Below are 26,328 nucleotides of genomic sequence, written 5' to 3'. Positions count from 1 at the left end.
GTATTACAGAAGGGGTATAAGTGCATAAAATAGAAAAATTATGTATTTAACTTAATTTCCTTTTAAATAATGAACAGAATATTCAGGATTTCTTTCCTGCTGGTGGAGTTCTGATTAAAATGGGCCAATTTACTGACTACGTTTAGAAAGGCAAAAGTTTCAAGTTTGGAATTAGAAAGAACCGGATTTCTTTAACCATCACACAATAACATTGAATGAAAATACAATTTCTTTCTTTTTCTTTTTTGTTTATATAGGTGAAATTTAACGATATGTTTTGATTACGTCTATAGAAAGTCCACTTAAATGTGTGTGTTGGTGTTCATTTGCATCTATTATCATCAATATTTTCAATTCCAACTTGTAGTTGGAAAAAGTTTTTTTGTAAAGAATATGTTCAGAGTGAAAAAAAAAAAAAAAACTTAAAAGAGTTGGGACCTATACTACGAGGTTAGTCCTCTTATCGCGCTAATTTACGGGATTTAATCAGTGTGCAGCTGGTTAAAGTTGTCAGTGCAAATGGGCTGCGTTTGAATATTCCATCCTATCTCCTTTCCTAGCCACTGTTCCTTCACCCCGGAAGTGTTTAAGTGGTGGCCATGATAAAGGCCGTCCGAGTTCTCTTTAAGCTCAGGAAAAGAGGCTCAATGCTTCCTTTAGCCTAGGAAACACTGATACATCCTTTACCAATGGAGACAAAATAATGCTGACCCATAATTCCTTGTGGCGACCACATTTAAAGGGAAACGCACACTCAAGCGCTTACGGAAACTCACGATTTCCGACAGAGATCATGTAAGTTACCAATGCAATAATATGCCTTGAACAACTTTAAATAAATAATCTAAAACCCATTTATTATTATATGTAAGACATATTATCAGATTATAACTGACATAAAACAGACACTCTGTGGTTCAAGAAAAAAGGATCAGACACATTTATGTTTTATTCAATATAATTAATATTAGTGAGTGGAAGGTGAGTGTGAGCAACCATTCTCAATGTGACGTTCTTTACTTTCACTTTAATTCCTTTTAGCCTCTTTTCCTTTGATTTACATTCAAACCGTGTGATTTTTTTAGATTAAATCAGTGGAAAGTTTTATAAATGTGCTTTTAGTCCATTTTTGGAAATTTGTAGTTATTTTTATCCATGGCAGACGTCACTAACCTTCGCAGCCGTCGGATTATTACGTCACCTAGTGGAAGTGTGTCTGATTGTCAAAACAAACGGGATTACCTTTTCCTAACTCCTCTCCTAACACCTTTCCTTAACCCCGTGACGTCATCTACGGGGTTATGAAAAGTGGATAGGGAAGGAGATAGGAGGGACTATTCGGACACAACCTTGGACAATCTTTTCACAGGTAGTTTCAGATCATTTTATTTATTTATATGTTTATTTGATAGGGACAAAACAAGAAGCATTGTTACAAGTAACCGATGCCTTATTCATATTCGTTTATTAAATATCTTTATACTACACATCTAAATATGTGACTGTTTTGTTAATTTAAAAAACAAAAAAAGGGATAAAAACACAATCCACAACATTGACATTGAAAAACCAAACAGAAAATAAATAAAAACCTAAATAAATCGGAATTCACTCAAAACATACATTTCCAATTATTTTTAAACAGCAGGGTTTCAACCTTTTAAATAGTACACAAACTGCTGTAAAATAGGTCGACGGGATAGAGATGCGTTTTGCGCATGCGTTGAAAGGATCTGAAATTTTGAGGCCCGTGAAAGGATTGTGTGCTAACAAACATCAGTTTAAGGAGCTAAATCACCATCATAACTTAAAGGCTGAACTCCTAACCTGGTCCTGACCTGGTTTTGTTCTAGCTGAGATTTAAGCTAGTACCAAAGTCCGGCCTCCTGACCAATCAGAGAATATATAGACATCGACGGAATCCTTTCATTTATCGATGACATCATATAAAATATAGAGATTTTTATCTGATGGACTGATGAAGTAAAATAAGTCAGCTGATAAAGCCTGCATGCATCGGGTGCTTTCAAACCAATAAATTAATTCATTCGATAATTTGAATTCATGTTTATTCTGTGGTGATGCAAAGGAGCCTCAGATGATTTGTTATGGGATCTCTGTCTGATCTCAGCATTTCTAAGTAAAACCTGCAGAGGGCGCTCTATGCACGAGTGGTTGCTGCTGTTGTCATGACAACACACTGACACCCAAAACTAACACTTCAAAAAACTCATAGACGAGGACAAAACAAAGGTAAAACACTAACAGCCTTTAAATTCATAGCACTTTTAGAGGTTGTGCGCAGTGCTAGTTTAAATAAATGTTAATGTATTTATTTTTAACTTTCGTTGTTTATTCCAAACAGCAGCTCCGTCCATCTTTGAAGGCTAACTCAGCTAGCATGTTGCTATAAAATGACCTCATATCCGTTACATCACAATTATAATCAGGATTATATGACGTCCACGTTTTAACACCTATTTGAAACAGTATAAATGAGAGTAGTTCTCCTTATTCCAGGTGTATTTTACAATGTAATCACGTTCTATTAGTGGTATTTTCTACTTGTTTGTGCAGCTTCTAAAAAATAACAAAGGAAAAACAGAAATGGAGGAGCTTTGCAAAGAAAGAACATCTACAGTGAACTCGCCTACTCTGGAACTGTCTGCCATGGCTCAGGTATACTATGATTATATTAATCAACTTCCATAATATATGGTGAAATTATAGCTGCTGCGCAGCAATGGTCGGGGCCAGGCAGTTTTAGGCCAACAAGACAGCAGCTGTTAGCGTGTAAAGGCAGATTTCAAACAGCTGTCGAAAATTACATTAAAACAAAAATAAACATGTTGCATGTGAAATGCATGGAGATGTACGGTTATTTGTTTTTAAACAATTATTTATTGCTACATGTTGGAGCTACATTTTAGCGGTAGTGACAAATATACATATGTTGAGTTGTTTTTTTTTTAGAGGTTTGATGTAATTCCACTTTTAGGATGATTGGCCTGTTTTTGCTGATGGAAAGGAACTGGATTTTAGTGCAAAATGCTGTTATTGTTCATGCATGGGAAATATGATTTCAGCAGATGAAAGATAGCAGATGAAAAATAGCCATTTGGCTAAATCTGGTATATTTTCAGTATTGATAATAATTTACACTGCCCCTGTTAAATAAACCAATAAATTAATGAAGAATAAGAAGATCATGCAGGTTATAAATAGCTTAGACTGCCTCTCCCCTAATTATTTGAATGTCGTGAAACTCTTCCACAAGTCATTATTATTATCAAAGCTATTTAAAATCAATAAAATACTCACCTGCTTTTAATTGTGCTTCATTGATGTGGGTCATGTGACTTATCTTCTAGCTTCCAGAGAACACCCATTGCGTGGTGTGCTCAGAGGATGGCTGCTACCTGTGTGTGGGTCACTCTCATGGCCTGATGGTGTTCTCTACCTCTTCTTCTGATGCTGTTGCTGAGTGGAAGCAGGACAGGCTGGACATTTGTTCTGTTCAGATGACTGCAGTGGCCGTGGCTGAGAGGACCTATTATCTGCTTGGTGCTGTCGATGACATGGGTGTGTCTCACGTCATTAAAGACTGTTGGATGTACAGAATATGATTATAATACAGTATTTGGTTTTATCATTCACTACAGGTGTTGCCAGACTCTTCGCTCTTTACTCTGAAGCCATTCACCTCCTCTGTGTTCTTAATATTATGGTTTGTATCGTGATATCACTCTTAATTTTAGATTATATCGATATTGTATTGAACATTAAAATAAGAACATGCGGTAATACTTTATTTCAATTTTTATAGATGAACGCTGACATTACGCTGTCATTATTATGATATTACATCTGTCATTAGCATGAATAAGGTGTCACGAAGGCTGTCATTAATTGAAGTTCATTACCCTAACCCCTAACCCTTTATTACCCTAACCCCTAACCCTTTATTACCCTAACCCCTAACCCTTTATTACTCTAACCCCTAACCCTTCATTACCCTAACCCCTAACCCTTTATTACTCTAACCCCTAACCCTTCATTACCCTAATCCCTAACCCTTTATTACCCTAACCCTTTATTACCCTATCCCCTAACCCTTTATTACCCTAACCCCTAACCCTTCATTACCCTAATCCCTAACCCTTTATTACCCTAACCCTTTATTACCCTATCCCCTAACCCTTTATTACCCTAACCCCTAACCCTTCATTACCCTAACCCCTAACCCTTCATTACCCTAACCCCTAACCCTTCATTACCCTAATCCCTAACCCTTTATTACCCTAACCCTTTATTACCCTATCCCCTAACCCTTTATTACCCTAACCCCTAACCCTTCATTTCCCTAACCCCTAACCCTAAATTTTCTCAATCCTAAATCATAGGTGGAGTTTGAGATTCTTGCTGGGGGGGGGGGTCTCGAGATCCGTGCCACTGCCAACCACATATACAATAATGCAAAAATGATTAGTAACATAATTGATAATAAAATCAGGTCGGCGGTTGCTTTCTGCTTCATTTTTGCTGCAGTACCATACATGAACTGCTGGGTGCAGTGTTGCTTCACCATTTACATTGTGAAGAAGAATCGTGCAACAGAAGAAGAACCAACCTAAAGTCCCAAAAGTTTGGGACCATTTCACTGAAAACTTATACTACACACTCATGGTAGAACTAACATCTGTGACATCAAACTAACAGTAATATGTAATCAAAGCAGTACATGCACATTATATTAGGAATTGTATTTTTTCGAATGATTTTGGAAGAACTGTAATGAAATCTTTTCACCACTGGGGGGCAATGCACCCCCTGCCCCCTGCAAACTCCGCTTATGCCCTAATCTACCTAACCCTAACCATACCCACGAGATCCCTCCACCTAACCCAAACAATGCCAACATAGCTCCAAAGGTGTCATAATTTAGCGAATAACACTTAATGTTAGCCTTCATGACAACTTATTCATGGTAATCACAGCATAATGTCAGCCTTATGTATAAAACATTAAGGAAAGTGTTACCAAATATACTTGTTTATTAGGAGGAAATCAACAAGAGGAGCATTTGTCTGAGTTTGGACATCCTTGAAGGTGGCCAGTGTGGAGCAGCTTTATTCAGCTGTGAGTTACAGTTGTTTTTTGCATTTGGTTAAAAATCAAAAAGAAGAAGAAAGACGGTTGACATTATAAATTTCATTTATTTTTAAATGTCTTTTAAGGTCAGGGTACTTCTTGGCTTGAAATCTTTCATTTTCCTTTGGAATCATGGCAGAAAGACCTGGAGATGAGGCAGTCACCGAAACAGGTCAATTACTGTTATCGAACAACTACTTAAGTGTGTGTGTGTGTGCGTGTGTGTATTTTCACAAGTACTCGTTGTTTACTTTCTTGTATAAAAAACTAGTTTGATCTGCTCTGTACATTTTCTGGAGCTGGTTTAGATGAGGTGGAATCCAAACTGTTGTGATTGTTTTTCTTCATATCCTCAGGAATCATTAGAGAACATGAAAGTCAAAGGTTCTCCTGTTTCATCACTGATGAAAATACAGCCACTAAAAATGAATGAAGGTCCATCTACAGAAGGTAATGAAATGTAACAGAAAGACATTGCCAGGGTTCGGGTCAATTATAATTGTAAACGCTTAATTGATGATTAATTACAATTACGGTGTAATTACAATTGTAATTGAAATTTTAAAAATCTGTCATCGTAGTCGTAATTAAATTGTAATTGAGTTTAGATGATTGACTTTGTAATTGTAATTGCCGAGAAAATTCCATAAAAATTGTCAGTTATAATTTAACGCTAAACTCTGGAACCATGTTACAGTTCTATGTACAGTTAACAATGATTAAAATATAGTTCATATCAAGCTTTTTTACATTATACTATTTAAAAAATGTAAATCTAGGGGTATACTGGCATAAAAAGGCTCAGATGCCTGCATTGATTAGAAAGTAATGGTGTCCCGATCTGATATCGAATATATATAAATGTATATATATTTTTTTCCAATTCATTTTTTATTTATTTTTTTCAATTGTAGAATACCGTAGATATTATGTTGAAGGTTAAAATTATGTAACCAATTGGTTAATAATAAATGAGTTTTTCTCATACCTACTGTTGCTGACTATTGTTCTCTGTTTGAGTAACATCACTTGATCAAGTCTTTTCTAACATTCCACACTACTAAATAAGTAATTATTATTATATTATTATATAAGTATTTATTATTATAAGAAAAAAGTGTTTAATTTATGCTGATATTGGATCAATATTGGTATCGGCAGATACGCAAGGCTGCAATATCGGTATCATATCGGAAATGAAAAAGTTGTATTGGAACATCCCTATAAGGAAGCCTGACAAGGTAACCAATAGATATAAATAAATTAGATGATAGATATTTGTTTTTAGTGTATTTTACAGCTGATTTAGGACTCGTTATCAAAAGAGATGCTAACAGAAAGCTAACACAAAAAGATGGTTAACTTTTATTACTTTATTTATTTCAGGCTCAGTAATTGTTATTCATTGTTATTCAACTTTATTAATAGAGGATGTAATTGAAATTGACTTTCTGAGGATAAAGAATAATTGTAATTTAATTGTATTTGGAAAAAATACTGGTCACTGTAATCGTAATTGAATTGATCATGGGAAATTGAAAATGTAATTTTAACTGAAAAAATGAATTGATCCCATCTCTGATGTGCACAGTTGCACGATACTCTGCACGTGTTTTATTTTTTTACATTAATTATGTTATTAAACTATATCAAATGTGAACTCAGCGTCCCTACGTTTCAATGTAATCAGCTGATGTGATAGAAGTTAGTTTCTGTTTGACTTCTCTGCTGTCTGGCAGGAAAACATCTGGACGGTCCTCTTGACCAATTGCAGCCGTGTGATTTGTCAGCTCATTGGTTGGCTTTGGATGTAATCAGGAGCAGCAGCTATCAACAGGAGACGCTATCCCACAGCTCAGCTCAAGGAACAAAGGAAACAAGTAAAAGCACAAGGTGTGATATGAAACCCTTTATGCAAACAAAGCCTTATTTTTCACCGTTTTCCCAGCATTGATAGTTTCATTATTAGAGAAGTAGCACCTGTACAGATTGTCCTAGACATGCAAAACATGATCCATTTCAAAATATTCAGTGTAAGCTTTATACTTTGTAGGGGTGTGTATTGCCTGGCATCTGGCGATACGTTTCGTATCCCGCTACATAGGTCACGATACGATACGATACGATATATCCCGATATTAAAGTATAAGGCGATTGTTGCAATTTATTTTTTTTAAATATATGACTTAAGAAACAACTAATCTGTAAATGTGTACACCTTCATCAGAACATTATGTATGAAATATATTTTATTGGCATATTTTACACTCAAAACATTGGCTTTAACATGCCATGTGCCAACAACTTCAAATAAAAAAAATAAAAACAATCTGCCTGTGGCTTTTAAACCAACTTTGACTTTAGTGCAACTGAACTGAGGTATATGTCTAGAATGACAAATAAATGCAGAAAGTTAGTACTTTCTTTTTAGATTTTATTGAAAAAACACAAGCTGGTCAACATGCCCATGTTTCAGCACTTGTTTGTGGAGTTACAATGTCTCCTGCAGTGGAAAAGACTTTCCTGGTTAAATAAAGGTTAAAAAAAAAAAAAAAATCGACATGGATGCATTTTGAATTGATCCAAGAATTGCGCGACATAATATCAGAATATGTCGCCGAATCAATTTTTTTTCAACACCCCTAATACTTTGTGTTGAATTAATAGTGAGATTTCAGGACAAAAAGCTTTTTTTTTAAATACTGAAATTACATGAAATGCAAACTGTTGTTTTTAGAAGACGTTACAGGACAATAGAGACATTATCGTCTCCACATCTTTACACTTCATGTTCCCTCGTTTTAGCCTGTTGTTCTTTTGTTCCAGATGTTGCACTCAGCATTTCCTCCTGTCATGTAGTCACTTTACAGTGGACTGTAAATCAGGTTTGTAACAATGCATATCTGCTTCAGACTGATTGGCGTGCACAGTAGCATTATCCTTGTTCTCTTTGTTTTCTCATCTTATTTTAAACCCCATTCTTTTCTCTGCAGGGTTACCCGTCGCCATTGGACTGTGGTGGAGTGGCAGTCATAATTTTTTGCAGTATTTGCTCCAAAAAGCTCCAAATAAAAAACAGAGTAGGACATTTAATATTTACGACAGACATAGAGTAACAACAACCCACTGAGCAATAGACGGATTGATTCCATTTCAACCGTCTAGATTCCATCTATTTTTAGATAGAATTTAGACATTGTACTTTAATCCATTATTCACATATATAATATAATATAATATAATATACATCTAGTCTACGTTTAGACGTCCAAGAAAACTTTAATTTCTGTACCCCAATTTTAGACTAGACGTCTAAAGAACATTTAGACGTATACTAGAAGTATAATAGACCTAAAAATGCTCAGTGGAAAGGTGTTGCAAGGGGGGGAATCTATTATAATAACTCTTTGAAATGCTCCGTAATGTTTTTTTTTTTTTTGCATGTGTACAGATGCCGAACCAATGCCAGATGTGGTGTGGCCGAATCAATACCCCATCCTGTGCTCAGCTGTTAGCACATGCACACGATACGTAGCTCTGGGGCTGGGAGAGGCTTCAGTGTGTGTCTGGGACAGGAAGTTAGGTTTGTCATTTCTGCAATTAAAACATGTCCATTTACATTTGTGTAAAAAAGGTTTTCACTGTGAGGCTGTGATTATACTTTCGTATAATCTGATTATTTTGTTCCAACACAGAGATGATCATAAAGTAGCATTTAATAAGTCACATGATTAATTAAAAACAGTCATTTTTAAGGTCCCCAATCAGCACTTGGAAATGCAAAGTGCATTCAAACTTAAGGAAGATTTGCATCACAATGCAAGTAAAATTACATTTGTTTGTTTGTTGGTTTATTTGTTTCATTCAAGACAGTAAAACAAATGTCTTTCTCCTCCACATTGAAAAAAGAAAAGAAAGATGAACGAAAAGGAGCAGAAAGAAGTAAAACATCTACTCCCTCCATAAAAAAAATCATTACATTAAACAAAGGCAACACTGTCACATCCATTTAAAACAACAATACAGTTACATTTCTGTCTCATATTTCTTCAGCATAATACATTTCACATTCCTTTTGAACATATTTAATCTTGATAACTTAATGTCATCATTTAGATTGAACTGAAACGCACCTTTCTTTTGTCACTGTTCTTTATTTGGGTTTTTTGAATATTTCTATTCCTCGCAAGTTATACTTACTTTTTCTCTTAATGATTTTTTTAGCAGATTTGTGGGTAAGATTTTTAGGCCGGGCTATTGGACTCAAAACGCCGCTCACTTTGTTCTTCTTCTTCATCATCTTCTTGTTCTTGTTCTTGTTGTTGTTGTTGTTGTGTACACTAGTTTAAATTGCTACTCCTCTGTTATTCGTGAACGGATCAGGTTGAAATTGGTAGTTATTATCTATGGATGTGTACACATCGATGCTTCAGGCCCCAAAACAAAAAAACCCCAATGTCCATTTCTCATTTGTTTGCGAGCTGCGGTTGGTGGTACCAAATCATTGACACATACCAATATATAAATGGGGCCCATTACTCCGTATGTGCCATGGGGGCGCCGGGGCTCGTTGAATCAGGCTGTAATTGACATGGAGATTCTATGAGCGGATATCAACAGCCTCTTGGAGACCTTTTTGAAAGGGGGGGACAGGGGACCACCCCCTTTTCCGCTAATTTCTAAATTTATTGGAACATACGTAGTCGTGTGATATATCGTTTCAAAGGCAATTCAGTGTAGATCACAGTTTTACGTTGCACAATTTCATTTGTTTTACTCGGTGGAACCGAGTCATTTGACTGAATTCTTGGGAACGTGGTACGTGCTATTTGGCGCAGAGACGTTCCGCGGGCTCGGCCGTTGTTCATCAGAACTTGGTAAAAGAGCTTTGTACATTTTTTTTTAAAATGTTGTATTCTACCAAATTATGAAATTTTAATAATTTTTTCTGTATAAATATTGGGTTTGTATGTTCCCTGTTCCCACTTCCACTAATAATTCTGTAAAAGAAAAATTTGATTTGTATGTAATTTACAATCACTGCATTATACAATATACACAAATACTTTTGATTCAGTGACTGCTTTACTTTGTGGAAAACAGCCATAATTTTGGATATTTTAACTTTTGTGTAATTTATGTGATTTCCAGTTGATTATGGAAATTTGGTTAGAAAGCAATTTTTTTTCCAACCTTTAGCATATATTGTACAAATAATGACAGAAATAGCATCAATGAACAGATTTATAATAATAATAATAATAATAATTTATAATGCTAATTTAAACTTGAATAAAGTCAGTGTAATGGGCACCATGTTTTTATTAAAAGCTCAAACATCATATGTTACTTTGCAAAACTGTATTTAAACTCAGCTTAGTTTATTGTCATTAGGATTTTATTTGTATTTTTTCTGGATTTGGCCGATCACATTCCATTCTCGAATAGAAGTGATCAGAATCTCACAGAACTTTTTCCAGTCGTATTTTAATAATTTTTTGACGTGTTATATTTTAAAAAGGCTACTCAGGCACAAGTGTAGAAATGTAAAAAAAAAAATTAACCCACGGCTGTGACTGAGATGAAATTCTATCACGTTCTTAAGTGAGCAGTAAAATATTTTTATGATGTTTTCCTTGGAGAAACTCCACTGATTATATACAAATGATTTTGAAACAAATCCTAAAGCAATGGACTGATGTAGATGCACATGATGTGTCAGCGGTTTGGTTGTTATCATGTAATCAAACCGACTCTCTCTCTCTCTCTCTCTCTCTCTCTCTCTCTCTCTCTCTCTCTCTCTCTCTCTCTCTCTCTCCGCAGGGGCTCCTGTCTCTATTCTAGTGGTACCAGACGTCTCCAGTGCTTTCTTCGGGATACAGTTTGTGGATCACTGTCAGAAAACTGCAGATTTTTTCCAAAGCATGTCTGCTCAGGACTCGGTCCTTCTCACAGTGCTGTGTAAAAGTGGAGCGATTCACACCATCAGCACAGGGCGAGGGATCAAACCCCGCACAGTGCAGCTTGACAAAAGGTTGCTCTATTGTAAAGTTCTCCACAAAAATGCAACTCACTAACCTTTGCTTACATAAATGTTTCATACAGGTTAAAACACAGTAGGGACATCCCAGTTACCATGACGTCAGTTCCGTTCCTGGAGGGCTTGGTAAGAACACAGCTGGATCATAATGTAAACTAGCATTTGCTTCATTCATTCTTTTTTTTGCCCCCTTGCATTACCTAGATATTTGTAGTGCAAATGACGGGAAAAATGTTCCTCCAAGATGTCATCAACAGGAAAATGGTGTGTGTTATGACTCCTCCCCCAACCCATGCGATTACAACATCCTGCAATCCTGTCTATGCACTGAGCAACAAACAGCAAACCCTGTTTATTCGAGGTAAACACAAATAACACAGATCCATTATTGCGGCGTTATAATTTAGGTTGCAATAATTAATATTGCAGAGCAACAGCATGACATTCAGTCAATGTCAGAGGAAGGATCCAAATCAAAAGAGCTTTTCTTATCTCTCAGGTGACCAACGCATCACTGGCAGTGGCTCGTCTGAGAGTCGGAGTCACTTGTTTGTTCTTCGTTTTGGAGAGAATGACATCATCAAGCAATACATTGGTTCGTCAACAGACTTCCCTACAGAATGCCTGTCATCTCAGTGACCACATAAACAAAACAAAAAGAAAAGAAAATGTTTCGTTAATTTTTTTTAAATATGATTTGGGTTTTTCCCCATCATTTCTAATTTCAGACAAAAATGAAACTGTCAAAGTAAATTGTCTAACTAATGGTAGTAAATCATTAAGCATAAAAAAGACTAAATAACATGTCTATATAGGCCAGGATGGAATTAATATGTGTATGAATTGCATGCAGAGGCGAAAGAAGCTTATAAATGCTGGGTGTTGTCTGATAAACCTAGGCACGGACCAGTGTGTACTTAAGAAACATGCAAATGCTAGATTCAAGTACGCTGTGCATTTTATCAAAAGAAATGAACAGGCCATGAGGGCAAACTATGGCTAAAAACCTCCAGTGGCATAATTTCTATGAATTCTGGAGACGTTATAAATAATTGTAAAATTGATTGATTGATAATCATTTTTCTTGGCTGTCTTTCAACATATACAATATAATACAATACAAAAAATAAACATTTATTTTAACAATCAAAAATGGAATGGGCTGAAGCAGTAACAACTTATCGGAGCCCAAAACAATGAAAGCAACTCAATAACAACGGTATTCATCAACTTATAAATGTATGATTCAATAGGTGCAAAACATTTTGAAATAAGTGTTGAACATAAACAGTGAACTCATTAACTTAAAGTGATCCTCAAGATCATTGCAAACTTCAACACCATAAACAGAAATGCATCTTTTTTTAACATTTGTTCTAAATTTACTTAGTTCAAAGATATAAACCCATCTTAAATTATATTTTCCTTCTCTTTGTTGAAAAAGTGAAATAATACCCAAAGGAAGCTTTTATTTCTTATTTGGAGCACAATCTTCAACACTTTTAACTTGACTAAATCCACAAGTTTTATTGTTTTAGATTTTTTAAACAGTTTGTTAGTAGGCATCTGGAATTCCACTTCATGTACTATTTTTATTGCTCTCTTTTGTAATTTGATTAATGGATCTATATGTGTTTTGCATGTATTACCCCATCTTTCTGAGCAATAGGCCAGATAAGGCAATATGTGTAAAGCAACTTCAGACACTATTTAATATACTTTTTGTTCTATGTAGAATGCCAATTGTTTTAGATAATTGATTTTTCTAATATGTTCTATGTGCGGCCAGGATGCTGCTCGAAGTGAAGGGAGCTCCACTTCGCTCTTCCATGAGCTACATGGGGAGGCATTAGCAGAGAGAGCGGTCAGCAGGACCCCCTGGAACTGAAACACAGATGTTAGAAGGAACTTCTGTGCCTGCCTGAACTAACACAGTGCTCAATTTTTAATTGTGTGGAGTGGTCACACAGACCACAGATCATCAATTTGGTTTTAAACGTAAACACAGCACCTATTTATATATATATATATGCTTTTAAGGAAGTTGTCAGTCAGTACAGAGGGCACAACACGTCTATGTTTGTATGTTTTCTTGATGCATTATAATTATAAATTATATGGGGAAATAGACTTATCTGCACCATTCCCTGTGACAAGTGGGGTTCAACAGGGTATTATACAAGCAACACTTTTTTTACTCAAATGAATCGGTGCCAGTGTTGCCACAATTACCTTAAAAAAGTAATCTGACTACTGATTACTCTTTTAAAAAGTAACTTCAATACTTTACTGATTACTTGATACTAAAAGTAACCAGGCGAGGTTACAAGTTACATTCAGTAACGGTAACGTCAACTATGTATCTCCTGACAAACTATTACCTGAAAAAAAACTTGTTTTTATATAAAAAGACAGTTTTTCTTGAATCACTTAACATTAATACTTTTCATTTTGGTAAAATATAAGTTAAGACATGTCGAGTATGTAACACTTGAGTTGTCTTCCTCATGAAAACGATACTTTTGTACCTGAGGAAAATGACATAAAAAGTAACTAATACTGGTTTGGAAAAAGTTACGAGTTAGATTACTTGTTACTGAAAAACGTGGTCATGTTAGACAAGTAACTTAGTTACTGGCATCTATGATTGGTGCTTCACTTTCACAGTATGTTTTTGTAAAAGCAATTAATACATAGTCTTTATGTGTCCCAAGAAATGCATTTATTTTGAAGGAAAAGATAAAAAGTACTGAGGAAAATAAGACATCCTATCTCACACATGCCACATGTTTGTGCTTTGTACAATACCATTGATCAAGAATAAACAATGAATATGTTGTGGAAGTTGTAATTAGCAACAATGACGACAACTCCTCACTTTGACCACACAACATGTGACTCATTTATTAACAGAAAAAGTACTAACACACTTTGGTGCCTGCGCATAACAAGCCAACACACTACACGTCGTACCGGTCCTTAAAGGGGACGCACTCTGTTCACACCAGACCTTGAACCCTGAATACAAACGTTTCCATGTAATGGTGAATACTGTCAATAGTAAAGTCTGCAGTGATCCCTAAAACGTCTGAATAAACACCAGAGTAGTGCATCATGAGTAAGCAGTTTCAGGAGGTATCCTTGTCCAAATTGCTGTCTGAGACTGAAATATCGAACTCTTTTTCTCCTTTGATGTTAGCAAAGGCGCCTCTTGTGGAGGTTTGGTTTGCATTATGGTTTCCGTCCCTGCTCGACACTGGCCTCTCCTCACGGGCTGGACTCAGTTCTCTCATCAGTGATAGAGGAACAGCAGGGCAGGAAAAAGATCCAGTTATGATGGTGTTATTCTCCAAGTCCGTCGCTGAGGCAGCGTTGCAGTGTCGCTTGCGGAAACCCTTCCGGAAGTGAATAGTGAACAGGCCATAGATGACAGGGTCCAGGCAGGCGTTGACCAGCCCAAATATGAACAGGATGTGGGTGAGTGAGTGGGAAACCTTTCCCTCAAGATTGTCTGGAAAGAACCAGTACCAAAGGCCCAGCAGGTAGTACGGAGTCCAGCAGACGATGAAAGACAGCACAATCACAATGCTCATCTTTAGGGTTCTCATCCGGGCTCTGGGAATGTTATTCTTGGAACACCTCAGATAAACTTCAGTGGAGGACACTGGCACCGAAACAAGACACAGATGAAAGATCGAGACAAATCAAACAGCTTGAACATAGAAAGATAATGTGTTAATCAACAGATATATTTCTACGATTTCAAGTATCATGTAGAAAGCATTTATTTGTGATGATGCAATTTAGCCAGATGCAGATGTGACCAGATGTAACTAAATATAAGCACGGAGAGGAAATTTCACTCTTTGTGCTCGCAAATTAGTCTAACAACATTTTTAACACTTTCTCTGGTGACAAAGTTTACAGTGCTCCAACCCCCCTCACACCTCTGACCAGGGGTTCTATTTGATCAGGACTTATCCTTCAACTCTCACATAAAACAAACTTCAAGATCTGCCTTCTTTCATCTCCGTAACATTGCTAAAATCAGATCTATCCTGTCTCAGGGCGACGCCGAAAAACTAGTCCATGCTTTTGTTACCTCTCGACAGGATTATTGTAATTCTCTTTTAGCAGGCTGCCCGAGCAAGTCGCTTAAGACACTTCAGCTGGTTCAAAATGCTGCAGCACGTGTACTGACTAAAACTAGGAGAAGAGATCACATTACTCCTGTAATAGCCTCTCTGCATTGGCTTCCCATAAAATATAGAATAGAATTCAAGATTCTTCTTCTCACTTATAAAGCCCTAAATGGACAGGCACCAGTCTATCTCAAGGAGCTTGTAGTGCCATACAATCCCCCCAGAACACTACGCTCTCAAAATGCTGGACTACTCGTTGTTCCATTCATCTCTAAAAGTAGTATAGGAGGAAGAGCTTTCAGTTATCAGGCCCCCACTTCTCTGGAACCATCTACCAACCACGGTTCGGGGGGCAGACACCCTCTCTACCTTTAAGGTTAGGCTCAAAACATTCCTCTTTGGTAAAGCTTTTAGTTCGGAACCAGCTCATAGCTCATAGTTAAGATGCAATAGGCATAGACTGCCGGTGGGGGGGTCTGGCATGCTCGGTTGGAGAGGGCGTTAAGAGAGAGGTCATTTAGGTTAGAGAGGGACCGGAGAGGGTCCCATTCCTCTCTCAAACACTCCCTCTATGTCTGCTTCTTCCCTTGTGTGTTTGCTCCTGTACTCCTTCTGGCTTTTGTCTTGCAGGTCCGTGGGATCCTCAGTGTGGAGTTACAGAGTCTCAACAAGTCTGTCTCCACCCTTTCCTCTGCACACACCCAACACAGCATAACGTGGATGGCTGTTCATCATAGGAATGGGATCCACACAAGGTTCCTGCTGCTTAACAGAAGGTTTTCCTTGCCACCATGATGAATTCAAGTTGGGTGTGGGATACATATGCATGTGTATATACGTATATATGCATGTGTGTGTATCCATAAAATGAAGAGTCCGTCCTTAAGACTGCTCTACTGTAAAGTGTCTTGAGATACCATTGGTTATGATTTGGCGCTATACAAATAAAAGATTGATTGATTGATTGAAATATTTAGCTAATATGCATATAACATTTAGATTTAGATTTAACATTTAACATTTAGATTTAATTTTAACATTTAACATTCAGACAGTATATTTTTACAAGAGAAAAAAATCACAAATTTCATAAATACTGCTGTAAATCTGGTCAAAAGTAACGTAAAAAATTCAACTACGTTTTGTAAACATTGCAAAATGTTGCAGAAAGCTGCTGTTTATTTTAGCACGTGCAACTATACAATCGGCGCCCCATATACCGGTATACAGTATAAGCTAGAAAGTCGTGATTATATTTTTACATTGGTCAGCCCATACATGGCAGCTTGAGTTTTAAACTTACAGTTGTCCTTTTTCAGTCGTTTGGAGATCTCACAGAAGATCCTGGTGTAGCAGGTGATCATGATGACCAGGGGCAGCAGGAACTGGCAGGCAAAGATGAACATGTTGTAGGCTTTTTCATGCCAGTGAGTGACAAAGCTTCCCCGCGTGATGCATTGAGTGAAATTCTCAGGGTGATCGATGGTCACATTATGAAAAAGAAATATCTGAGGAGGAAAGCAAACAACAACATATCAACAGGAATTTCACTGTCAGACAGAAAAGATTGTTTTTTTTATAATTTTTTATTATATTTTTTAATAATTGCAGATCTGTTTGAGCAGCAGTTCATGAGCTTTATGGCTCCTGATGCACAAATATGTCTTTACAGGGATATTTAAGGGTGTATGTACTGTATATGATTTGTGGTAACCTGAGAAAATGGGATAAAGGTCACTGGTTTGAACACTGAACTGGAAAAATAAATCTGCCTGGGAAAAGTGAAAAGGGTGGTCCCTCTCACATTACTGACCTAAAATTGTTCTTCAAGCATTGATTGTTCTCTTTTAGCAGCATAAAGAAGCCAAAACATCTCACATGTGTTCTATAGAGACACATTGATGTTTTGAATTTTAGTCCAAACCTGGGAGGTAAACTATAACAATGACTTGAATCATAACATGACCTAACCACTAGGGACGCATTTACAGACCTTAGAGTCGCTGTTAGCTTCCCAATAAACGGAAAGAAATTTGTCACTTTTATAATAAGTGCTGACTCGGCCACTGGAAGTGAGGCCCAAGGCCAAGGCAGGCTGACTTGATAATAATAATAATAATGTATCATGTTTTTCTGCAGTCAGTGCCTTCTCCTCGCCCTTCTCTCTCTTCTCTATTTCAGGTGTCGTGAAGCTGATGATGGCAGTTCCTGATCTGTGGTTCACGGCTCAACTAGTCTGGGACACTCTGATGTTCTATCTCTCTATCCTGTTCTGTTGGTCCTTCTGTCCACTAACCCCAACCAGTCACAGCAGATGGCTGCCACCTCTGAACCTGGTTCTGCTGGAGATTTCTTCCTGTTAAAAGGGAGTTGTTTCTTCCCACTGTCACTAAATGCTTGTTCATGTGGATCTTGTTGGGTTTTCTCTTTCTTATTATGAGTTTTATATTTTGATAAGCGCATTGAGATGACTTTGTGGTAAATTGCGCTACACAAATAAAGTGGAATTGAATTGAATTGATAAAGGCATTAATTAACGTCATCTCACCTGTGTTGTACTCTCTAAGAATTATATTTCAGCAGTTGTTGAGGTAACTCAAAGATCTGAGTGCGTTTCATTCAAATTTCTGCTTTAGTGAAGACAGTCTACAATCTGCTATTCTCATTTAAGTGAACCTTCATCAGATAGGTTTCTCATGATGCCCCCCCCATTCTCTAGAATTTCTCTAGAAAAAAAAAATAAAATAATCAGATATTATGTTTAGTTACTATTTTCTGCCAACTTAAAGTTTCAGTTACCAAGCAAACTGAATAATAATATTAAGGTTACCACAAAAAAGTAATTTTCATTAAACCATAGTATCAGGAGTGAAGTGATGACCTAACGGTTACAGAAGCTGACTTGAAACCGGAAGGTTGCTGGTTCAAACGTGCTGCAGCCTCAAAGAAGCAGAAGGTTCAGTTAGCAGTAGCAGTATTTTCCTTTTGCGTACTACAAATTATTAAGTTAAAAATACTGAAAACTTTACGTTGACTTGCCTGTATTTTAAGTTGCACTAATTCAAAACATTTATTTCAAAACATTTAAATTATTGCATCCATGTCCTTTTGAATCAATTGTGTTATTCTAACTTATTAACTTAATTTCAAAGAACTTAACTCATTAAAACAATTCAGTCAGGTTGGTCCAACTTCTTTCAGTGTATTAAATGGAAGGATCAAAGTGGTGCTGTAATGATGTTTTTGGATAGTATAATCCTATTATAGGAGCCGAGGCTGTACATATAGTGGGTGGTATTTTGATCACATGTAGGGTTGGCTCTCTAATCCTTATTTTCATGTGCAGTATGGTTCTTGGGAAACAGGAATGATGGTATGGAATGACATGCTGCTTAAATGTAGTTTGTGTGGTTAACTCTTTATTTAAAAGGAAAAAATTGAAAAAACCTCCAACAAATAAAACTTTTTTTTTAACTATTAAAACAAAACTAAAACTAAAAAATTATAAAGAAAACACCTCAAGACAGATGGATAGATTGATAGATAGATAAATGGATGGATGGATGGATGGATGGATGGATTGGTGGATAGATAGATGGATGGGTGGATGGATGGATGGATGGATGGATGGATGCATGGATAAATAGATCGAAAAGAAAAGTTCAATAGTTTGTTACACTTTCTCATAAATATTGACAATATAAAATGGTTCCATATGTACCTGAGGGATGGACAGAATGACACTCATGCCCCACGCCACTGTCAGCATGAATCTATTCCTCTTCCTGGCCTTGTTAATAGCTAAAGGGTTAAGGATGGCCGACTGCCTATCCAGGCTGATGACCACTGTGACAAAGGCACAAGAGTACATAGCCTGGAGCTTCAGAAACATCAACACCCTGCAGGCCAAGTCCCCAGCCAGCCACTGGACTGTGATGTTCCAAACTGCATCCACAGGCATCACGATGAAGGTCATCAGCAGGTCAGCCACTGTCAGGTTGACGATCAGCACTCGCACGTGGGATTTACGTTTCCCGTCGGCGTGCACCGCCCACAGCACGGCCAGGTTGCAGAAGGAAGATATGCCACAGAGGATGAACGTGATGATCACCCTGACTTGGGCTGCTGTGGTGAACGTGGGCAGCTGCACGCCATCACCCCCCACAGTCACATTATACAGCAGAGATGAGTAGCAGCAGCTGGCGTTGACTTGATGGTCCGTCACTAAGTAGTACATCGTCACGGCCGCGTCAGATGTAAAGTTGTTCATTTTCTGAAGCTTGGCAAAGAAGACACATTCTGCTGAGTCACCTTGAAGATCGGCACTGCAAACAGAACAGGCATGAGTAGAAGAGAATCACCCAGGGAATAAATACAACATTTTTGCTTAGAAATCTATTTAAAAACAACTATAGAACACAATGATGGAACAAATGAGTGATAACACACATTTTAAAGAATCTCATTTTATAAATAAGTAGAAAGAAACAGAATTATTTCAGTCAGTGGTTTCCAACTTTTTTTTGGATCGTGACCCCATTTTGAGATCAAGAATTTCTAGCGACCCCACAGACATACTTTTTTTTAGAATTAGATTTTGATCATGTTTGAGCTCAGATTTTTTTTTTTTTTTACTGCATTTTGGTTGAACTAGATTCATATTTCACAAAGTGAATTTTTAGAAATACAGTTGTTTTAATTCGTGTGTTTTCATCTTGAAAAAAAATAAAAAATTTGAAAATCTGAAATTTTAGGCGACCCCACATGGGGTCCCGACGGCAAGGTTGAAAAACACTGATTTAGTGGCTCCGGAATATATTTATTTCTAATTTTTCCAGTCATCTCACGCCTGGGGTGGAACCAAGACTGACACTTTATTTGTTAATTTTCCACTCTCTCTCTCTCTCAAGTACCCCCTGTAGTGCCATCGTGTACCCCTAGGGGTACACGCACCCCCATTTGAGAAACACTTATCTAGTGAAACATGTACAAAAGTATAAACCGCACTGTGGTGCACACATGGTTCTTGTCTCATTATCCACTTAAACAATTGCTTGTTTCCCTGGAGTGGAAATAATATCATACCTAATCGTCCAAGTTAATAATAATAATGGCTTAGATTTATGAAGCCCTTTTTTCAAGGAAACTCAAAGGCTGTACAGAGAAACTATTATTCATTCACACCAGTCACTCACATCAGTCATACCGGTGGACGGTGGGAAGCTACATTGTAGCCACAGCTGCCCTGGGGCATATAGACAGAAGCGTGGCTGCCATTTTGCGCCTACGGCCCCTCTGACCACCACCGACATTCATGCACAATTCATACTCATTTATACAAAGCAATGTGGGTAAAGTGCCTTGCCCAAGGACACAATGACAATGACGTCCAACCCTTTGGTTATTGGACAACACACCCTACCACTGAGCCACGATCGCCCCAAGTTAAACACTGCAAGCAGACAAAGGGGGTAAATGAAATGTACCATGAAGACTTTAATGCTGATTAACATCTTCAAACAAGGCTTGTTGGAAAATAAAACATGAGAAATCAACAGATGTATTTTCCCTCTCACTCAGGTGTAACACTGCACTCTTTCTTTTACATATTTTCCCCAAATAAAGTTGATCATCCTTCTTTAGGGATGGTAGATGATGGTTAACATTATGCAATGTAATCAATATATTTATTTTTTTGTAATATAAAAACATTGTATTGGACGCAAGGAGATCGCACTACTTGTAGTGTGAATCTAAGATGAAAAAAATAAAAACAAAAGCTAAACAGGTCAATCATAAAACTAGTTTGATTATAAGCAACAGATGATACTCAGAAACCAAAAGGCTCATGAAACAAGGATGGTAGTTGAAAATAGCATTATTGGTAAAAAATGGTGAATATTTCCTGTCAATTCGAGCCTTTTTCTGTTCAAAGAAGCTTTGCCTGTTAGTTAAACATAAGAACGAATGCAGCATCATAATATCATGATTTATTCTAGCTCTCCTTACATTGATCCAACAAAATCTTTGTTAACAGATTAACATGTCAAACGAACAACATCTTGTCAATGAATATAAGAGTAGAAGGTAACGTACATTTGCTGGCAGAGGAAGCAGGTCTTTAAATCTCGGCGGTAAGATGAGCAGTGCACAAAGCTGTGCTCTCCATCGTCTCTGCTCAAACTGCTCTGGCTTTATCCAATCCAGCTGTGTGAGGAAAACCTCTGGGGCGGGGTCAGAATCACTCAGCAATCACTGGAAGAAACGACGTTAAAAAAAAAGACATTATTAGCAAGGGGCAGAGTGAAGTCCTGTCATCTGTGACATGATGCCTGTAGCAAAGAAGAGAAATGGCTTTGGATTCACTGAGATGCTTCACAAAGATTTTTTTTTTTTTAAATTACAAAACTCAATATTTTAAAAAAGCAAAGGATAATAAACAGCGTCTTAAGCAAATGTTAGAATAAAACACAATGACATTGTCCATAATCACAGTATTAGTTGTACATCAGTCTTTAATCTATATTACTGTGTGTCGAACAAAGAAAAATAAACTAAAAGAATCTGTAACTACAAGTAATTTTAAATACTAGCAAAGTGCCCGTTAGAAGAATGTATTCATATAGTGGGAGCATAAGTAGAGTTGTCAATTATGGCCAAATAAGTATGTGTTTGAAGGTTAGATGTACAAAGAGGTGTACACACTCTGTACTCTGTAGTGTTATAAAGGGGTTTATTTGTGGGTGCAAAGTAAAATAGCGAGTGCAATTTCCCTGGTTTAATTCTATGGGACATGCGCATGATAAATGTGTTAGTTGTTTCTTTTTACTCATTTTTATATATGTTTTTGTTTCGTGTATCTCTACAGTATGTAATCTATGTTTTTCGGAGTCATTATGTGTATTTTTGTATCTTTCTGTTATCTTTAAATGCACTTTTTGTATAATTATTGCTTTTTGTTGCAATTGTAGTGTGATTTTGGAGTCATTTTGTGTATTTTTTTATCTTTTTTGGTGTCTTTTTGTGTATTTTTGTTGTCATTTTGTGTATATTTTGTATAAATATTTAGTGTTATGTATTTTGAGTCATTTTCATTTTTTTTGTTGTTTGTTATATTTTTCTGAAATATTTGTTTTTTGGAGTCATTTTGTGTGTTTTTGGAGCCTTTTTGTATGTTTTTGTGCCGCGTCGGGGAGATATTCGCTCTACAAACACACACTCATACAGAACTTTTTTGCTTTTATAGGTATATAAAGGATTTATGTACTGATAATATGACAATAAGTGACACTATGCAGATCAATTGTCTTTTCACATAAGCAGATAATTATGCATCATTAGGATCAGTGAAGGATAAACACGCTATTAATGGATTTAAGGTTTGAATGCACTGATCCTGATCATGGCTGTGGTCTATCATGTTCCTCCACTGCCTTACTATGTGAATTACTACACATTACTCATTTTAAACCCCACTTACTGCTTATTTATATTTATTTCTGTAGCCCACTGTTATATCGTTATCTATTATTTATTTCATTTTTTCCTTAATTTTCCATTCTGTATTTGTATTTAGGCTTCTTGTTTGCTCTTTGTATCATGTTAATTTCCCCACTGGGGGATAAAATAAAGTATAATCTAATCTAATCTCATGTAATTTAATGTAATTTAAGTCTATTTTAGCTCAATCAGTGCAAGTCCCAGCCTTAGAGGAACCTAATTTCTTGATTATTTGCCGTCTTGCACACTTTCTGGTTTTGTGTAATATATTAGTCCTCCACACACAGACATAGGCCACACATTTTTTTATTTTTTTATTTACTTATGTATTTATTTCATGAAAATGCAAACTAACATACATTCCCCATGTACATCAAATATGAATATATGATATCACAGTCCAAATTACACATTTTCATGATTGGAAATGAGCACTAGGAATAATAAAGTCTTAACTTAATCAATACACAATTAATGACCCTGCCAACCTTCCCCCATCAGTCCACACAATTTTCACTATTCTCTAATAACCTAACATTGACAAATCAAAATTTCTAAAGAATATTGAGTTAGTTAGTTAAATATGGCAAAAAATAATAGAACAATATACAATTCTCAAAATGTTGCAAACTAAAACATACTTAGCTAGGTTCTAAATAAAAATGTTTTTGGACATCTTACTCTTTACATACGATATATGAGCTTCATCAACATAGTATTTGAGGTTTATTTTCCTAAACTCGCCTTTTTTCTGGAGTTTTAGCCTCTGAAATATCACCTTCATATCATAAGTAAAAACAGGCTGTTTTTTGGGCCTTCATGCGTACGCATGAGTGGGCGTAAACACACGCGTGGCTTCAGCATATGTTTATTGCAGCAGCAGCAGTAAATCATTTTCTCATCTTCTGTCTCCTCCTTTTGAGCACAAAAATAGTCAATTTAAAACGATAGTCTATTGTTTTGTCCAACCGCTGCATCGCATTGGGTCACAAACATGTCAGATCATCCCATAAAGGCGATACAAGGCGATGTAATGGCTACTAAAAGTGAAACTGACGGGAAGTAAACTTTCAACAGTCAGCTGTTTCAAACACTCACATGAGCTGCTACGTCGCTTTCTTCTCCTCCTTCTTCTGACCACAGAAATAATCTGTTTAAGATGATAGTCCATTGTTTTGTTCGACCGCTGCATCTCACTGGGTCACAAACACCTCAGATCATCCCATAAAGACGATACGAGGCGATAGAACGGTTGCTAAAAATGATGAGAGCTCACGCTGCTCTTTGGGTTATATTTAAACTGAAAGTAAAGATATTAACTGTAATATCAACCGCCGTCGCTATGTTTGTTTTACCTGTGAGGTAGTTTGAGAGGGAGGAGCTCACATTCTTATGTAGAGTAGGCGGAGCCAGGATTGTCAGTCATAATGGGAGAAAAATCCAACTCGGAGCTGACTTTTTACAAATTGTGGAATAACAAGGGAGGGAGGAAACAGAACATTTTTTTAAACTATGGCCCTCTGAATGAGGCTAAAGGAATGTACTGTATATCACTGTAGCAAAACCATTCTAAACTGATTTTCTTTCATAATACTGCCCCTTTAAGTTATGAGAAAGTTGATGAGTCAGTGTTGTAATGTGCAACTCAATCCAAAGCTGGATGAAACCATAGAATAAGGTAAAACATGATGGGAGGATAAGCCACACCCACCAGGTCCCTGCAATAGAAAGCCAAAAAGACACATGGGCAGCTGCAGGTAAAGGATAACTGTCCTTTACCTGCAGCTGGCAAACCTTGTGGCACATTGTGGAGAACCAGCCTATGTGCCAGGTTATGTTTGGCTCAGCCATGAAATGATGATTCATCCTGAATACCTTAAAGGTCTGCTTTCATCAAAATCTTCTCTTCTCAGCTCCATGAATCGTAAATAGTTGTGCAAAGTACAATGCATAATTTACTATATAAAATGTCACTCTAAAAGGTTTGCCATTTTTCTTGTCTGAAGTTGTGATTTATTGAATATAGGAGCTGAACTCTAACCACTCCTCTCTGTTTCCATGGTAACACAGCATGTCATCCAAAATCTGTCCCAGGTGAAGTCAAAGAGGAGAAGTTATATTTAGAAATTATTTGTCTTACTGCACTCTCCATTTTATAAACCCAACAAAATTACAAAGACTGTCGACAGCAGAGGTATGCAACTTTTATCACAAAAATGTGTTTGTTTGATCACATGATCAAAATTCATGTCAGCATTTAGAATAATGAGCAATCTGAGTGTTAACACAGGAAAGAACAAATAGTTTTTTTTTATAGTATGTTTATTGTCAATAAAGAACGACAGAAAAACAATAAATTATTGCTGTCTTACTCATTGCGAGGCCTTTTATGCATTTCCGTTGTCCTTTAGTGCATTTTTCCTGAAAAATATATGTTTTTTAGAGTCATATTGTGTACTGTGCTGTACATTTTTTGGAGTCATTTGTTCATTTCTGTTGTTGTTTTGCTTGTTTGTTAGTACTGTGGGTTTGCAGAGTCATTTTTCGTGTTCATCTTGTCTTTTTGTGTACTTTTGTTGTCATTTTCTGTAATCTTGTGTATTTTTCTGAGCAATTTTGTGTCTCGCTATTGTCGTTTTGTTCATTTTTAGAGTATTTTCTGTGCTTTTCCTCATGTCTTTTGCTGTAGTTTCCTGCAATGTTGTAATTTTTAATGTATTCTTGCTTTTGTTTTATGTATTTTTCTGTCTTTTTGTCAGTTTAATTTGGGGGCTGCATAAAATTAGACTGACGTGGCCCCGGGGCCACCAGTTGCCTATGTCTAGTCCACAGGTTATAATATTGGGGTGATTAACCATCATGTATTGACTGCAGCATGAAAACAATCAGATGTGCAAACAAAGTCAGTCATATTTATATATCTAGACTAACTAGATTATTACTGCTTTATTCTGATTATGTGTAGGTATTTGTCACAACATTAAAACATAAATGTTAAATCGTTGTTGGCTCTATGTTGACACGAGCAGTGACTGTGTGTTTTGCTCGACTGAACTCCTTTATTTTATACTTTTTCACATAATATTATTAACAGGAGCACTCAGAGAGAACACACCTCTTTGCCAGATACTGGCATTTATCTGAACCAGTGATCCTGATCATGGTCACGTGATCATTCACACATTAAAGGCTTGGAAGATATTTATATCCCCATTAATAACGATACATTAGGTCCAAATAAATGGGTACTTTATGTTTTTTTTTCTGAGAACTGCGATAAAATAGGTCATTCTGATCTGACATTCGTGAAACTTGGTGGGATAATTGAGGAACAAATCAGACATAATTGAGTCAGATTTCATAAAGAACTGATTCAGAATCATTATATTGATCCAGATGGCATCTTGTCAAAATCGGTTGAGTTGGTACTTTTGAAGTAATCCTGAAACAAAACATGTAAATAAACGTGTTAAAGATATTACCGCCTTGGCAGAG

General features: G+C 36.6%; 2 protein-coding genes across 6 annotated transcripts; one reads left to right on the top strand and one right to left on the bottom strand.

The window, feature by feature from the left end:
* Positions 1 to 1,241: 1,241 nt before the first annotated feature.
* On the top strand, positions 1,242 to 13,326 carry wdr93 (WD repeat domain 93). 5 transcript variants are annotated; one of them, XM_028441699.1, is made up of 16 exons: positions 2,006 to 2,253; positions 2,578 to 2,679; positions 3,372 to 3,582; positions 3,663 to 3,727; positions 5,061 to 5,139; positions 5,238 to 5,323; positions 5,508 to 5,601; positions 6,891 to 7,044; positions 7,978 to 8,036; positions 8,145 to 8,231; positions 8,603 to 8,734; positions 10,975 to 11,185; positions 11,257 to 11,317; positions 11,396 to 11,552; positions 11,691 to 11,786; positions 12,981 to 13,326. In XM_028441699.1, exons 2-16 carry the CDS (start codon positions 2,608 to 2,610, stop codon positions 12,995 to 12,997), a joined length of 1,581 nt encoding a protein of 526 aa, XP_028297500.1. In that variant the 5' UTR covers positions 2,006 to 2,253; positions 2,578 to 2,607; the 3' UTR covers positions 12,998 to 13,326. The 5 variants fall into 5 exon arrangements, 4 of the variants coding, with proteins under 4 accessions (XP_028297485.1, XP_028297500.1, XP_028297481.1 ...); XM_028441684.1 differs by lacking the exons at positions 2,006 to 2,253; positions 12,981 to 13,326 and adding an exon at positions 1,242 to 1,369 and having other exon boundaries at positions 11,691 to 12,006; XR_003673358.1 differs by lacking the exon at positions 12,981 to 13,326 and having other exon boundaries at positions 11,436 to 11,552; positions 11,691 to 11,773.
* A 993-nt stretch (positions 13,327 to 14,319) lies between these two features.
* LOC114480033 (putative gonadotropin-releasing hormone II receptor) lies at positions 14,320 to 21,504 on the bottom strand. The gene is made up of 4 exons (XM_028473819.1): positions 21,430 to 21,504; positions 19,055 to 19,658; positions 16,637 to 16,841; positions 14,320 to 14,855 (listed from the first exon to the last, which is right to left on the bottom strand). Exons 2-4 carry the CDS (start codon positions 19,601 to 19,603, stop codon positions 14,320 to 14,322), a joined length of 1,290 nt encoding a protein of 429 aa, XP_028329620.1. The 5' UTR covers positions 19,604 to 19,658; positions 21,430 to 21,504.
* Positions 21,505 to 26,328: the final 4,824 nt, after the last annotated feature.

The sequence above is a fragment of the Gouania willdenowi genome, chromosome 3 (genome assembly GCF_900634775.1).
Source record: "Gouania willdenowi chromosome 3, fGouWil2.1, whole genome shotgun sequence".
NCBI classification, from domain to species: domain Eukaryota; kingdom Metazoa; phylum Chordata; class Actinopteri; order Blenniiformes; family Gobiesocidae; genus Gouania; species Gouania willdenowi.
Note: the sequence above shows the minus strand (reverse complement) of the source record. Positions and strands in the feature narration are given on the sequence as shown.